This window comes from Gouania willdenowi, chromosome 9, assembly GCF_900634775.1.
Source record: "Gouania willdenowi chromosome 9, fGouWil2.1, whole genome shotgun sequence".
Lineage (NCBI taxonomy): Eukaryota > Metazoa > Chordata > Actinopteri > Blenniiformes > Gobiesocidae > Gouania > Gouania willdenowi.
The window spans coordinates 8,629,229-8,646,632 of NC_041052.1; the positions used below are offsets into that span (position 1 = coordinate 8,629,229).

The 17,404-nt window shown below is 38.5% G+C and overlaps 1 protein-coding gene across 2 annotated transcripts in view; it reads left to right on the forward strand.

The window, feature by feature from the left end:
• The window catches only part of nos1 (nitric oxide synthase 1 (neuronal)), an 80,575-nt gene that overhangs the window by 27,881 nt on the left and 35,290 nt on the right, over nucleotides 1–17,404 (forward strand). For both annotated transcript variants that reach the window (XM_028457171.1, XM_028457172.1), the window contains exons 5-17: nucleotides 1,960–2,105; nucleotides 2,353–2,515; nucleotides 3,822–3,913; nucleotides 7,004–7,145; nucleotides 7,222–7,361; nucleotides 10,864–11,038; nucleotides 11,750–11,851; nucleotides 11,986–12,180; nucleotides 12,483–12,568; nucleotides 13,004–13,148; nucleotides 13,993–14,097; nucleotides 14,177–14,235; nucleotides 15,043–15,159. In XM_028457171.1, coding sequence (XP_028312972.1) covers nucleotides 1,960–2,105; nucleotides 2,353–2,515; nucleotides 3,822–3,913; nucleotides 7,004–7,145; nucleotides 7,222–7,361; nucleotides 10,864–11,038; nucleotides 11,750–11,851; nucleotides 11,986–12,180; nucleotides 12,483–12,568; nucleotides 13,004–13,148; nucleotides 13,993–14,097; nucleotides 14,177–14,235; nucleotides 15,043–15,159 — 1,667 coding nt within the window. The remainder of the gene's footprint in view (nucleotides 1–1,959; nucleotides 2,106–2,352; nucleotides 2,516–3,821; nucleotides 3,914–7,003; nucleotides 7,146–7,221; nucleotides 7,362–10,863; nucleotides 11,039–11,749; nucleotides 11,852–11,985; nucleotides 12,181–12,482; nucleotides 12,569–13,003; nucleotides 13,149–13,992; nucleotides 14,098–14,176; nucleotides 14,236–15,042; nucleotides 15,160–17,404) is intronic.

A 17,404-nucleotide genomic window follows, 5' to 3' on the forward strand; every position in this document is an offset into this window, starting at 1 on the left:
CACGCCCACACGCGGGAAGGGCACCGCCTCTGTGTACTGTGTCTATGGGAGAGAGCAGTGTGAAAGTGGCTCCAGCATCGATACTGCTTCTCCCATTGGTTTTCCAAAAGTGCTCGGATCGAGCCAAACTAGGTCACCAGAAAGATCTGCTCACCCCGAGTCCGAATATGTGCATCCCTCCCGGGTAGAGTCAGAACGGCGCCCTCTAGAGGTGAAAAACAAAATTGTGGTGCCAAAAAAAGTGCTAATTTTATAGAAAATGTGACACAAGCAGACGCGTTTTATTCCTCCCGAGTCCGAATATGTGGTTTGTTTTCAGCTCGGGACCAAATTGCACCCGCTGGAGGCCGCGGAAGTTTGGTGTGCTTCAGCAGCAGGGTCGTATTTATGCTAATGATGGCTCCGTTACGTAACGTGGGTATGATTTCTGAAATTTGAAACAGTTTGCGAAGCCTAGCTCCACAATTAAATTCTAAATGGTTGAATGGCTTTTTACATGTTTTAAAGAATACATTTATGACCTATTTAATATGTTTAGTAGAAAATGGCTGAATTTGCTTTACACAGACTAACTTTTTACTGTTATTCTTTTTTTTGCTTGACACCATTTTTGTTCTAGTGTGTTCCCAGTATTCCCCATGATTTCACCTAACTCTGCGAGACATTCAATAGTAGTTGTAGTAGATCTTTCCTTGTGAACCTCGAAATAAACATCAGCCATTGTTTAGTCGCCACTTTCAGTCTGTGAAAATACCAGAAATGAGTTGGAATTGTTGGTAACTCACTTTGGAGGCAAAGACAAGAAACAGTAAGAATGAAGTAAAAAACACTTCTATGTATCTCTCTACAGGACTCCACATCCCACAATGCAATTGCCGGAACAATGCTAACTTTTTGATTATACATTACATGTGTCAAACTCAAAGCCCAGGGGCCAAATCCGGCCCTTTAGAGCTTCCAATTTGGCACGCAGGAGAAAATAAAAATGACAGAGAAAACATTATTTATTGTGTAAATTATCAAATAATCCAGTTATAGATATCTCAAATTCATCAATTTGATGAAACTCTACAATATTTTTGGGGGCTTTTTTTTTTCCTTTGTTTATATCACATGAATGCAGCCATTTTAAATAGCAAATAGTGCAAAGAACTCAACTTTTCCACAAGTCTTGCAATTTCTCACAAACATTTTCACAGATTCATATTTAGTTAATGCGTTTCAGGATTGGGAGGGTTGGAGTCAAACAGGCTGGAGATTGAAATCCAGATTATTTTAATGGTTTTCACCGAAGCAGATACGGGCAGAGTAGTCTGTGAGGAAAAGGTCAAATAAACATGACTCACTGAGATGAACTAAAATGTGCTTTAAAGCTCAAGAACAGTGACACATCAGTGGCTACACTGTATGACAGGGGTGCGAAACTCATTTTGGTTCAAGGGCTACAAATGACCCAATTTGGATCTAAAATAGGCCATACCAAAAACGTTTGGTTTGGGATCAATTTTCTGAAATAGTTCAATATGATTTGCAGGAATTTTGTCAGATTTTGTTAGAAATTGCTGGGTTTGAGATGAACTGAGAGTTCTTGTGACAATTTGTGATAGAAAATTACAGCTAACGCATAAAATGACCAGAGTTTCATTGAATTTGTGTCTAACAAATCTTCAACTGACTTATTTGGAATAATTAAGTACATATTTCTAGTTAATAGATCCCAAATTGGTTCTCCTTTACATGCTTTGTCATATATATTATGGTGTGATGCAACACTTGTAGTGTAACTGTAAGAAACTGTTGCTATTTGCTGAGACATTGCATCTGAAATGTGCCGTATGTCATCATCACCTGCCTCATGGACAATGTGTTTGCACCGCGGAGCGAAAACAATTATCCAAGCAGAAAAAAACACATCCATGCAAACTCTGCCAAGATATTTGTTGTTGTTGTTTTTTTCAGATGCCAATCTGCTCGGAAAACGTGTGCATCGGCTCTGTGATGACGCCCAGTCAGCAAGTCCACAAAACCGATGAGGTCAGAACCAAGGAGGAGCTTCTCCAGCTAGCCACTGACTTCATAGATCAGTACTACACCTCCATCAGAAGGTGAAGTGTGACCAAGAACTTGGAAAGAAAAACACTGAAATAAGCAGTTTCATATGCTTAAATATGTCTTATTTTAATACAAAATGAAGCACATTTTGCCTTTTAATATTTAGCAAAACATATGAGCCACATTGGGACGATTTCATGTGTTTGCATTTGAAGTCGAAGCTAATTTTCACCTGAAACTGAGTAATTTTAGAGGTAGTCATCCTATGGAGTTGTTGATATTTGTATGACCTGATTACAGATATGGTTCCAAGGCCCACGAGGACCGACTGGAAGAGGTAACAAAGGAGATTGAGGCTTCGGGGACTTATCAATTGAAAGATACAGAGCTGATCTATGGCGCCAAGCACGCCTGGAGGAATGCTGCTCGCTGTGTGGGGAGGATTCAGTGGTCCAAACTGCAGGTCTGTCTTCTGTCTTTTTTTTTTTCTTGTTATGCTGACTTTAAGGTTCTTATAGATTTTAAGCTGTTGAATGTTTTCTCTTTCATTTTTTGATCATGTAAAGCACATTGTGTATGAAATGTGCTATACAAATAAGTTTGCCTTGCCTTGCGTCTATTTGCTTTTTTTATTTTATTAATTTGTCTTAATTGCTGCTGAGGTTCTGGGCAAATTTGCCGATGTCTTTTTAATCAGCATAGTGATGTTTGATATAATTAGAAATCTTTAATTTACAACACTAGTTTATTTCTGTTTTTCTTTAATTCATGTATTTTTGGCAGCATTTTTGAAATTTTGAGCATGTTTAGTAAACTTTATGGAAATGGCATTTTAGGAAAGTGGCATCCAAGGAGGTATTATTTTCACCAGTGTTTATTAGTTTGTTTGTTTAAAGCTACAGTAGCAGTTCCTGAAGGCTATTCAGATAAATGTTCATAATTATGTGGTTCATTTTTAATGTTCTGTAATGTGTACAGCCTAGGTTCCCTAAGTGGGGTATGCAAATTGTCATAGCAGGTACATGAATAAAAAATAAAAATTGGAAACTTAAAATATAAATCTACCAGCAGTCAGGAGCCTCTATGCATTGCCACAAATTACACATTAGTTGACGTAAGACTGCCCTCTAATGGTGACAGAGAAACAATCTAATCAAAAACGCACCATTATGACGAGAGCTACATTGCTTTACCGATTTACATCCCTTACAGATTATTATTCTTTTTTTTTTAATTTTTATTATACATTATTTCTCAACATGATAGCTAAAATTCAGAGGCAAATATTACTGTAGGGCTACATTGTATGTGACATGACATCAGTGGTTCCCAACTTGTTTTGGGTTGTGACTCGAGACCCAATTTTAATATCGCAAATTTTTGGCGTCTCCATAAACTTTTTTTTTTTTTCCTTTTCTAAAATTAGCCCATGATAATGTTTGTTGTTGCCAGGATTAGTTAATTTTTTAATATAAATTACTAGACATTTCAGAGGACCTCATTTGAATTCCAGGCGACCCCACATGGGGTCTCTACCCCAAGGTTGAAAAACTCTACATTATATTATTATGTTTTTTTAAGTGTGCAGGAGTAGGGGGTACATGGCTTCAGGTTAAATGTCTGAAGGGGTACAAACTGTGAAAAGTTTGGGAAACACTGGTGTACAGCATTAGTCTCTCCTTAACCTGCATTTAAAAAAATAAATAAATGTTTTTTATGACTAGATTTATCAGGTGATGGTTTTAAATTGTTGTTTAATACTTTTCCAGGTATTTGATGCCAGAGACTGCACAACGGCCCATGGAATGTACAACTACATCTGCAACCACATCAAATACGCCACCAATAAAGGAAATCTAAGGTAATCCAATGTTTTCTGTTCTCTCTTTCTGTCACTCACACTCATCATGCTGTCACTCTGCGCTCTCATCATCCTTCTCCATCGCTGACTCCCCTGACTTAACCTACTGTTCCATCTGTCACCATCTACTCTGTCTCTTTACACTCCATCGGATATTATCTGCTGCCTGTCTGTCTATCTGTCAGTGACCCAGCACCAATCACTGCCCTTCTGGGTAGGCTGCAGACCTCACTAACTGGCACTCATTTGTCAAATCTGCGTCGCACTCCTTCTCTCTTTGCCAAGACCTTAATCACATGTGACACCTCATATTCGCTTAAAGTGATGGATATCTTTCTGACTCATTACTACACGTTAGCTTAGCGTTCACACCATAGCTCTGATACACAGCGCACTTTCCACTGTGGCTGGATTTATCATCTAAACCAGTGGTTCTCAAACTTTTTTTTTGCTCAAGTACCACCTTTTTCTTATTTCTGAATTTAAGAACCCCCTTTGTCTAACTACAACATTTTGCTTTGAAAACTGTTTATTTTTATTTAAAAAATAAATAAATAAAAATGTTAAATCAACTGTAGAGCATAATGACAGAATGAACGAGTGATAACACACATTTTAAAGAATCTCATTGTGTAAATTATTGAAAAAAAAACACAATCCCAACCTTTTTTTTTTAATCATAACCCCAGTTTGATATCAAGAATTTCTGGCGGCCCCCAAAGACATTTTTTTCTAGAAATAATTTTTGATCATGTTTGAACTTTTTTTTTTTTTTTACTGCATTTTAGTTGAACTAGATTCACAAAGTGAAAGTATAGAAATACAGTTGTTTAAGACTGTGTGTTGTTTTGAATTTAAAACAAAAACGAATAATCATTAAAACAATTCAAAAATCTATTTAAATTTTTCAGATATTTCAGAAACTCCAGGCGACACCATGTGGGGTCTCGACCCCAAGGTTGAAAAACACTGATTTAGTGGCTCCCGAATAGATTTTTTATCATTTCCGGTGTCATGTACTTGGTTCATATCGTACTGAGATTGTATATGCAGATGCACAATACCAAAAATGAATTTTTGCTTAAAAAAAATTAGTCATGTTTGTTTATTTTTGTTTTCAAAGTGAACGGACACATGTTTTATTTGTTTATTGGATTATGGTAGGGTTAGGTCAGGGTTAGGGTTATAATCTCAGTACGGAGGTAAACTCAGTACGTGACACTGGTCTTGGGCTGGGACCAAAACTGACACTTTATTTGTTAATTTTCCACTCTCTCCCTCTCTCTCTCAAGTACCCCTGTAGTGCCATCACGTACCCCTAGGGGTACACACATACCCCCAATTGTGAAACACTGATCTAATCATTATTTCAAACATCAATCAGCCTTTGTTTGTAATGGAAAGCTTAGCATCTTCTGTCTGTTAGCACAACAAGCTGTTATTAGTACCAGCTGCTCACTATTCACCCTTTTTAGCAAATTTCATCCAGCTTAACAGCTTTAAACCTTTTACCCGGACATGGCATTAGAAGAACACTTGGATATATGTTATATATGTTAGTCTGGAGGTAGTGACGCGTTGCAGCTGCTTAGGAACCTTTGGCTTTAAGTGATTACACATGACCTGTGGCTGATGACAAGCACAGTGCTAGATGTTTAACAAACACTGGAAATGATGAACAAATATCCGTGCTCTTAGTTTTAAGCTTATAGCTTTGCGTCACACACGCACACAGCATTTTTTTATGCTTTTGAGTGCTAAAACTAAAATGAAATCATGAATTATTACTTGTGCTCTTAATCTATGATCTATCGACACAGGTCAGATAGTGGAGCCCAGAGTTCACAGCAAACATGGTGACACTGCTTTTAGTTGTTATGCTGCAAAGAAGTGGAACAAACTGCCAGCAGATCCAATGAGAATATTTTTAAATCCAAGTTAAGTTTCTCTACTGCGCATGACTCAGAGGGAGATTTTTAATCATATTATTGTTGATTTAATGTTTTTTACTGCTCATTTTAATATTCTTATTGATTTTTAAACTGTTGAATGTTTTCTCTTTAATTTTTCCATCATGTGAAGCGCATTGAATTGCCTTAAGTATGAAATGTGCTAAATACAGTACATTTGCCTTGCTTTCCCTTAATGCTATGATGACTTTTGTTATTAATATTATGATTTGTATACTGTATAGTACCATATTTCTGTCATTTGTTCTTCTTGCCTGTGTTTCTATTATGCATTGTTTTTTAAAAAGTGTTACATAAATGAAAGATATTATTTTTCATTTTGTTGTTCAATTATTTGTTAGCAGGTTGCAATTTGAGTATTAGAACCAAACTATGAGAGGCTCAGCGAGTTTAAAGAAAGTCTATTTTGCAACTGTTAAATTATAATTAATATAGGACCACCTATCCTATAAAGCAATGGTTCTCAACTTTTTTGGCCAAAGTTGAGAACCATTTCTTATTTCTGAATCCACGTACCCCCTTTGTTCGACAACATTTTGCTCAGAATACTGTGAAAAAACAACTTGATGGAATGAATTAATACACATTTTAAATAATCTCATTGTAAACAAGTAGAATGATACAGTAATTAATGCCTCCTAAATGCATTTATTTTTATAGTTTTTATTGTTTACAGTAATCTCCTGCCTTGTGTGAGACCAAGACTGACCCTTGTACTTTTTTTAACTAAAAATAAACATTATAAAACCCCATATTTTTTACGCTTTTGTTTAATAATCCAATTTCTCTTTCTCAAGTACCCCCTGTATTGCCATCATGTACCCCTAGGGGTGCACATACCCCCATTTGAGAAACAATGCTATAAAGCATATCTTTTTGGACACTTGGATATTATTTTGTAAGAGTGGGACAACATATTGCATGACAAGACAATATTGCGATATTAAAACATCACAAGATGGATGGTGCAAGTGGTATCGCGATATCGTGATACTCCTGCTACATTTGACATAGTCAATGTCCAAAAATCTAAATTTCAACCAGAAAATGTAGACATCAAACAAGTGTAGTCTCATGAACTTATTACCCGACCTCTATTATCTTGTTTTTGTTTTCACAGGTCAGCCATCACCATCTTTCCTCAAAGGACGGATGGCAAACATGACTTTCGAGTGTGGAACAGTCAGCTGATTCGATACGCTGGCTATAAACAGGCTGATGGCTCAATTCTGGGAGACCCCGCTAACGTAGAGTTCACGGAGGTACAACCACAAGAGAGCTTTAATTTCTTTATATTAATATTATTTTTACACAAAGCTTAAATCGTTTGGTCTTCAGATCTGCACACAGCTGGGATGGAAAGCTCCAAAGGGACGTTTTGATGTTCTTCCTCTTCTGCTCCAAGCAAATGGGAATGACCCTGAACTGTTTGAGATTCCCGAGGACCTCATTCTGGAGGTGCCCATTACCCACCCAAAGTGAGTGCACCATGTACTTTTAAGCAGGTGTAACATATACGTGCAGCTAACCATGCAAAACAAGAATAAATTGAGTTTTTTGAGTGGGATGTAGAAAAATTTATTCTCAAACAATTGACTTGTTTTACACTGAAAACAACTAGGACAGAAGCAATTGTTTCACCTCAATTTAGTTTTTGGCTGTGTTCGAAATAGCATACTCACGTGCTACTCACACTTTGGCATTGTCCACACGTAGCTGGATATCTGCTAAAACAAATATATTTTTCTATGGTTTGGCCTCTCATCCACACAAAAACGCAGGTAAAGGTCATTAAAAATGGGGCTTTTTAATTATTTTTTTTAAGACAATAATGTGGGGAGAAAACTTCTTGTTTAAACGGAGAAGAGTGGATATCAGTTTATAAAAATACCCAGCTACGTGTGGACAAGGCCTAAGTCTGACATCAAAATTCAATTCAACTTTATTTATATAGCGCAAAATACAACAAAGTCATCTCAAAGCACTAAACGAAATATAAAGTCCATAGTAAAAAAAAAAAAGAAAACCCAACAAGATCCACATGAACAAGCATTTAGAGACAGTGGGAAGAAAAAACTCCCTCTTTTTTTATAGGAAGAAATCTCCAGCGGAACCAGGTTCAGAGGTGGCAGCCATCCGCTGTGACTGATTGGGGTTAGTGAACAGAGGGGCGAATAGGATAGGATAAAAGGATAGTCCATCCGAGTGTCCCAGACTAGTTGAGCCGCGAACCATTGATCAGCTCATCCGAGTGTCCCAGATTAGTTGAGTCGTGAGCATTGATCAGGAACCACCAGCTCCAGCATCAAGACACCTGAAACAGAAAAGAGAGCGGAGGGTAAGGACAAGGCACAGACTGCAGAAAAAAAAAAAATAGAAAAAAAAGAAAAAGAAAAAGAAAAGAATATATATATATATATATATATGGAGTGGATATCAGTGTAAATGGTGTGAAGCAGTGTGAGCAGTATAATGGGTTATGCAACGAGGGACAAAAGTGGGGGGTTGTCTACAACCCGGCACAACTGTGTCTGCATGGACATCATCCCATTGCAGCTCATTAGAGCTATGTGTAGAGGGTGGATCGTGTTTGAATATAACGTTGGTGTTCTACTATATAATCTTAGTTCTTAGCTCCTATTTTTAGGTTTAGAGCTTTGTTCCAAGTGGTTAGGTTAACGCTATTATACAGTATATGCTTTGGCATATTAGTAGGTTTTGAATTTACTTTTAAAGGTGGAGAGAGTAGCAGCCTCCCGTACTAAAACTGGGAGCTGGTTCCAAAGGCGAGGAGCCTGGTAGCTGAATGATCTGCCTCCTGTTCTACATCTAGACACTTTAGGAACTTCCAGGAGACCAGCAGACTGAGAACGGAGTGATCTGCCCGGACGAAAGGGCACTAACAGGTCTTTAAGATATACAGGAGCTTGATCATGTAGAGCTTTGTAGGCTAACAGGAGGATTTTAAACTCTATTTTAGATTTTATAGGAAGCCAAAGAAGGGAAGCCAATACTGGAGAAATATGCTCTCTCCTGTTAGTACTTGTTAGTATTCTAGCTGCAGCATTCTGAATTAACTGGAGACTTTTTAGTGAGTTACTAGGACATCCTGAAAGTAGGGAGTTACAATAATCTAGTCTAGATGTAACAAATGCATGGATTAATTTTTCAGCATCACTCTGGGCCAAGATATTCCTGATTTTAGAGATATTATCGAGGTGGAAGAAGGCTGTCCTTGTGATTTGTTTAATATGAGAGTTAAAAGATAAGTCGGTATCAAAGATAACTCATACGTTTTTTACTGTGGTGCTGGGTGATAGAGTAATGCCATCCAGAGACACTATTTGCGCTGATATTTTCTCTCTGAGGTGTTTTGGACCAAATAAAATCACTTCGGTTTTACGGCTCATCCAGGATGTGATGTCTTTAAGACAGGTCTGGAGTTTTAATAACTAATGAGTTTCATCAGATTTCATTGAGAGATAAAGCTGTGTATCATTTGCATAGCAATGGAAATTTATAATATGTTCTCTGATTATGCTACCCAGCGGAAGCATATATAATGTAAAAAGTATTGGTCCCAAAACTGAACCTTGTGGAACTCCATGATTAACTCTGGGGTGTGCTGAGGAGAGATTCTTAACATGAACAAAATGGGTTCTGTCTAATAGGTAGAATTTAAACCAACCCAGCGCTGTTTCTTTAATCCCAAAAACACAGGCTAAGAGGAGATCATTGGTTACTATTACTAAGGATCACTTGGATCGAGGGTAGGTTTTTTAAGGAGAGATTTGATTACAGTGGTTTTAAAGGCGATGTGTTAATCCAGTTCATCATATTAGTGCTAATTAGTGGAAGTGAGTATTTAATGCGTTCACATCAGATAGTATGCGAGAAATACCCGGAGGTATACTATATTGGAACATTTTTTCAGTGTGCACGATGGGCACACTTGTCATACTCAACTGCCCCTTGATGCATTGTAAGCGGAATGTAAAATCGTCCCGGGACCGGCTTCAAGCTAAAAATCGAAACAAAAGCATCTCTTCTTAGCTTACGTTAGTTTTTTAACACTTTTGTAAATATGGCTCTTGTTTTGAAATCAGTAGCAATGGCGGTTCTCTGAAAATCTCTGAAATGTCGCATGAAATGTGTTTGTGTGATTTTTTTTTTTAGATCAAATGACCACATGTTGATATTCTACTTGGTCACTTTCTCGCTTAAAATGTTTTCAGAACTTTCATAGGTGGAGAATCAATGGAGATATTTAGCCTCAGTGTGATTCAGGTGTTTGTCGCTGTAGTTTAAAAATGCATTTTGGGAAACTTTGAAGTATACTTCTGTAGGAATGGTCCTAATCCTACATACTATATAGTAGACCGTACATACTCTTTGAGTTTGTGGTGTATAGTACGGAGTGTGCCATTTCGATCACAACCTCTGTTCTTGATCTAATGACAATTGTACATTATTCTCTAGGCATTAGTTTAGTATTGTGAGTTTAGTATTACACCAGTGCTTTTGGTCTGTGCAGTTCGAAACCGCATGAGACTGAGATTTCCCTCATAAGCATAATTGGCACCCTCCGATGCCCTGCATCAGCTGGGCTCTCCGCTCCATCTACAGCTTGGCACAGACCAACAGTGTTTCATCATTACACACAAGATTAAACCCAGCACTTCAAATGATTCACTGAATGCACTATTATCCAGTTCCTAAAGGGTGTACGAATCCAGTGTTGGGAGGTTGACTGAAGTCTAGCTAGCTTTGCCCAACATCAGAAGTTGTTTTTTTTGTGTAATGAGAGTTGGCTCTGCACCATTTCAACATTATGTGTCACAGTGGTAATTACCTGTGCTCCTAAGGGCGTTAGTGCCCATTATAAATGTGTCTGAGTAGTTGGATCACCCCACTAGGAGGCATAATGAAATGGATGATATGTATTAGCTACATAACACCTCACCTTTTTTCTCTGCTCAGATACAACTGGTTTAAAGACCTGGATCTGAAGTGGTACGGCCTCCCAGCGGTTGCCAACATGCTGATGGAGATTGGGGGTCTGGAGTTTCCTGGATGTCCATTCAGCGGCTGGTACATGGGCACTGAGATTGGTGTGAGGGACTTCTGTGACAGCTCACGCTACAACATTCTTGAGGTAATGTCTCGTGAGGTGATACAGAGTGGGTTTCCACAAAGGTGCAGAACTTGGTTGGAGACACTCTTATTCTGGATAGTTGTTAAGGAGCAGGTTAAAGCAGAGATATTTATTTTACTTCATGGCATAAACATGATGGAACTGGCATTTTGATACAGGACTTGACACGTATAAACGATCGTAGAAGACTTGGACTGACTGACTGTAAAACGTTTAGACTGCTTCTTATCATTCGAGTGGCTAGGGTCAAATATCCATGTGACTTACAAAATGCAAAACAAAGGGCATTTAATGTGAAATGATAAATTGGGTTGAATCTAAAAATGAACGGTGGCTTAGTGGTTAGCACGTCCGCCTCACAGCAAGAAGGTCCTGGGTTCAAGCCCTGGGGTGGACACTTGGGTCCTTTCTGTGTGGAGTTTGCATGTTCTCCCCGTGCTGTGTGGGTTTCCTCCAGGTACTCCGGCTTCCTCCCACAATCCAAAAACATGACTGTAAGGTTGATTCTCTAAATTGCCCATAGGAGCGAATGAGTGAGTGTCTGTCTGTGTTGCCCTGTGATGGACTGGCGCCCTGTCCAGGGTGTACCTGATGATTACATTGCTGAAATCTGCCATGTAATATACTATTGTATAGGCATTACAGAGATATATATTAATAGCTATTCAAGCCAAAAAAAAAAACATCATGCTGGTTTTTAATTTCATGCAGGAGGTTGCTAACAAAATGGCCTTGGATACAAGGAAGACTTCATCTCTTTGGAAAGACCAGGCACTCGTTGAGGTCAACATCGCTGTTCTCTACAGCTTCCAGGTATATCAAGTATAAATAGGATTTAACACTAGCCTATGTATATTTTAGTTATATTTGAACTGCGGTAATTAGAAACAGTGGCCCCTGACTAAAGTCGCTGAGTCTTCTTTGATGGTCTAACTTTCTGTTTATAGTCATGCAAAGTGACAATAGTGGACCACCATTCAGCCACAGAGTCCTTCATAAAGCACATGGAGAACGAGTATCGGGTACGGGGAGGGTGTCCGGGAGACTGGGTTTGGATTGTGCCTCCAATGTCAGGAAGCATTACACCGGTTTTCCATCAGGAAATGCTGAATTATCGTCTCACGCCTTCCTTTGAGTATCAGGTGAGTATTGGGAAAGATGGAGCTCAACCATGTCATCAACAGAACATTTATTTTCTGGCATTTGTAAATCATCTGTTGTCAATACCACATTTGCCCACAAGTAGATTAGCAGCAATATCAAGTTACAAATTTCATCCACATTTGCAACAGGAAACTATAACATCATTTGAAGCCACAGGAACAACACATTATTTTATATCACTAACCAAAGAGGGAGAATACATTTTCAAAGTGTATTTGGAAAAATAAATCAATTAATTTGATTTATAACAAAATAAAATATGCTTTCCTTGTGTGTGAAGCCTGATCCTTGGAATACTTATATCTGGAAAGGAGTCAATGGGACACCAACAAAGAAAAGAGCCATTGGATTCAAGAAACTTGCCAAGTATGTCTGCATGTATTTTCGTGTACATCAATGTGGGTTGTGAACACAGCGTCATTTCTTAGTTAAAGTGCAACATGAGTAAAGGTGCCGTACACAGCAGTGCAGCTCATCCAATCAACCCCTCGGGGAGGAATCAGGGCTTTGTCTGTATACACATGCACTTCTGCACGTTTTTATTCTATCATTATAATAATTGGCCTTAGGATATGACGAGCTAAGTAATCACAAGTGTCAACCATCCGTGAACGCCTGCTACTGTGAACTGCCACTTTACCTTTCGTTGCAAGTTTCAGTGGGTCGGCAACAATTGGCTTATCAGAAACCGCAGCTTCCGAAGGTTTCTGTTGTTGTTTCTCTTTGTGTCATTGCACTATGTTATCTTAAATTTGTCATTTGCTGGAAACTCTTTATTTTTTTCTTCCACTTCTCTTGCAGAGCTGTGAAGTTTTCTGCAAAGCTCATGGGCCAGGCAATGGCGAAGAGGGTCAAAGCCACCATATTGTTTGCCACAGAAACAGGCAAATCCCAGGATTATGCCAAAACTCTCTGTGAGATCTTCAAACATGCCTTTGACCCTAAGGTACGCCAATTTTTTTTATTTTTGCTTCACACTTTCAGAAGTTGGGGGTACATTTTTCCAAGGGAAACTATTCAAACCTGCCAACCTTGAATGCAGCATTTAATGAAAGTGTGCGAACGCCAGCTGTGTACATGTATGTTCGAAGGGTTGTCTCTTTTGTCACATTTTCATCTCCCCTCATGCAACAAATCACCGCAGGTCAGAGGCAAGATGTAACCACCGAAGCGTTGAGCAGTGCTATAGTTTTAGGACGAGGTCCTGAAGGACCCCCGGCTGTTCAAATCTGCTTAGAAGCTAAAGAGGCTGTTTTCCATCATAAACTACACATTTCTCCCTCCAGGACCTATTTAGTTTTCCTTCCTGTTTCCCCAGCGTGATCAATCACACAGGAAGAGGTTTGAGCTTACAACAGGGGCGAATGTGTGCGTCGCTGAGAGTGGGAGTAAATAGATGGATCATAGGGCAGATGCAAAGGCCTCGGGCTTGTCTTGGTTGCAGGGGAGCATAAGCCTGTTTTCGCTTCACGCCTTTGGTTGTGTGTCCTCATGTGTGTTTGTATGTGTGACACAAGTGGAGCCCCGAGGCAGACAAACACGCTCCCGCTGAGTGGTGAGCATCATGGAGGCACGTTGTGTGGCAGCAGCATATTATCATCTTGTTAGAGGCACGGACAGAGTGGTCATTACAACTTCCTCCTCGGCCATCGGATGCGTGTTCGGCCTTATTTTACACGCTCCACTCAGTTGTCATGTGTGGTGTGTGGTTAGGAGATAAGAGCCAGAACACACGCCTTTAAGTAGCTAAGGGTTTCTTACTTTCATTCGTGGCCGTATCTTTATTGCAGGTCATGTCCCTGGATGAGTACGACGTGGTGGACCTGGAGCATGAAACTCTAGTTTTAGTGGTCACGAGCACGTTTGGCAATGGTGACCCACCTGAGAATGGAGAGGTACAAACTGTGAATCTTGGATTTGTGATTGATTCAGCAAAGGACTGTTACCTAATCTCACAATGCTATATTTGTGTAGAAATTTGGAGCTGCCTTGATGGAAATGCGCCACCCAACATCCAACACAGAAGATAGAAAGTGAGTTTGACCCTCAACAGATGAAGAGCTAGCATAGGCCCCATAGATGAATAAAAAGATAATTTGCTTGAAAAATTATGTAAAAGGTTGAAATTGCCATTTAAAAGTTTGTTTTCATCTCCACCGTAAACACTCATTTACATTATTGGAACATTTTTGTGCACTGCAATGTGGGACGTGGAGACGAAGGCATAGAAGTGTTTTTACTTAATCCACATTGTGATTTCTTGGTTTCTTCACCAAACAAGGAGGACAGTGATTCTCCGGATGCCACTTTTGTTGTAATTTGTTCTTGGAATGTGATACCACCTTGCTCAGCAAGACATTCATTTCCGGCCGAATTCTGATATTTCCGTCTAAATTCTAAAATAAACATAATTCATTGTTTTGCCATAACTTTCAGTGAAAACACCAGAAATGTGTTTGAAAGTCACTTTGAGAGAGTTTTTTTTGGGGGAAAAAACACAAGAAATCGCCTTAAGAATGAAGTAAAAACACTTCTATGCATCCGTCTATGGGAATCCATATCCCACAATGCAATGCGCAAAACTTTTCCGATATTGTCAATAAACCCGAGTGTTTACAGTGGAGATCAAAACAGCAATTTCAACATTTTTTGGTTTTTCAAACATATGATCTTTAATTTATTGATCTAGAAGGCCTCCACTATGTCTTTATCTGATAAAACGTTTTCGTCTCCAGCGGCTCAAAGATTGGTTACAAATCACAAACCTCTTTTTTCCATTCATCCTATGTCTGTGGGTGGACTTTTGAGATGTGACTTACCTACTTCCCTCTCATGTCTAGGAGCTACAAAGTTCGTTTCAACAGTGTTTCCTCTTACTCGGATACTCGCAAGTCCTCCAGTGACGAACCAGAAACAAGAATTGCCTTTGAGAGCACTGGACCTCTTGCCAATGTCAGGTAGTGAAATTCAACCTTGAGAGAAGTCTCTTGTGTAGTGACTGGCTTTAATCAAGGTTTTTTACGTTTCTTGAGTACTTTAAGGACTGGTTTTAAGAAATTATTACTTGTGTGTGACTGAGAGTTCCCTCATGACCAAATTAAACATGGAGGGAAATGATGACTCGCTCTAAGATCTTTTTTTTTCAGTCCTCCTCTGAAGAGTTCTCACTTTGTTACTACTAACCTAATGCATGAAACTTGTTTATTTTGTATTTGTTTTATCATATGGAGAAACTAAGAATGAAATCATGATTTCTGCTGATCAGTAGATCAGTGGGCAGTGCAACGGAAAGACTTCTAAGGTTGTTAAACAAAAAATGTTGATATATTGAAGTTAGAGTAGATGACATTTTTTTCAAGATGTCTGCGTCCGACTATGCAGCTCATCAATAACACTCTAAAGTTCTTGTAGAGCAATGTAGAAAAAAAGTTTTGCTTGGAAAAAGTGTCTAGCAAAGTGTCAAGTGCTAGACTATCAGTCTACATCATTTTAGTTCAGGGGCCAAATACGGACCAGTTTGATCTCAAGTGGGCCACAGATTTTAGTTAGGGAGAAAAAAAAGAACAATTTTTACATCACTGTGCCCTAGTTATCAATATCAGTTAAATTCACTAAAAATATTGATTTTGTTACCAATTTTTTATTTAGAGTTAATTTGTGGAATGTTTTTGAAAAAAATTAATATTTGTGGCAAAATCGAGAGTTCTTTCCACAATTTGCAATAAAAAAATTACTGCATTCTTGTGATTTAATCAAAAGAAAAATGCAAGCCCCTAAAAATGTTGTGGGTTTTCATTAAATTGGTGATTTTGAGATATCTACAATTGAATTATTTGGTGTTTTATGAAAAAAATTTATACTTTCTCTCTCATATCTACTTTCTCCACCGGGCCAAATTAGATGCTATAAAGGGCCGTATTTGGCCCCCAGGCCTTGAGTTTAACACATGTGGTGTACATGAGCACTGCATCAAGTTTTTGTTTTCATTTTAAAGACTTAAAAATCTGAAAACGGTTTGTTTTGACATGGTTGTCCACCAAAACTGATTATTAACCACTAGTTACTTTCTGTAGCCCATTCCACTTTACTTAGGAGGAAACAAAATCATCAGAGTGGTAACACACAGCGACAGACAATCACGGACAAAGTAAGTTTGTTTTAAGCTCAGTGTGAGCAGAAACCAATGAACAGTATACCCCCCACAGACAGGCTATTACCTGGTTTTGCTATTCGTCAGCATTGCCAAATTGTGACTAATGTCTCTTTATTGTTGTTTTTAGTGTATTTTTCTATGTCAGCGCCACAAATGGAGCTTGAACATTTGTTTTCCACTAAAGAAAAAAGTTGAAGTTCATTTTATTTCATTCATTCTAAAACAATGACTAAAACGCAAATTTCAAATCTTTTCATCTTTACAGCATGATAAAGTAATTTCATATCCAACATGGTGTATAAAGGATATTCATTGAGGGATGTTCTCAGATTCACTAAAGGGATCAGTCTGATGGATTGTGGAAAGAACCAACCCGCCGACTTTGTCCATGTAATGAAAAGTAGGATGTAAGGTAGTATATGTGGGAATAAGAATTATGATGTGAGACTTTCAACCACATGAGCGACACCTCAGCTGCTGCAAAGGAAAATAAGAGACTGTCAATTCTTTTCTGCTTCAATTACAATAATTTATTGGAAATGAAGGTCTTTTCAGTGCTTTTCAGCTTTACAGTGCAGAGTCAAGCATGCTGTTCCTAAATAATGAGTTTTGAGGAGCAGGAGAGTCAAAACTGTGTTCTGCAGGCCCATGTTAATATTAAATTCGAATATAATGAATGTATTACAACGCAGCTCCTCAAAAGCTTCATAATCCTCTACTTACATAGATCATTGACAATGTAGAAAAGCAGGAACTTGATGTTTATTACTTCTGCCAAAAAAGTTATATTTTCACTGGCGTTTTTTTATTTGGTTTTCTTTTAATTAGCAGGGTTACATCAAAAGTGCTCAACACATGTTCTCGAAATGTTAACCAAAGATGGACCTTATACCATGAAAGACCGATCTTCATTAAATTTGACTCAGTTGCGTTGAGTGTCATCTGGAATGGTTCCGGATTGCGCATTTCATTGCGATGAAAAATCCCTTTCCCTCATCATTGGAGAAAATTTCATACAGTATCTTGGCTCGTAATTGACCAATCTTTAT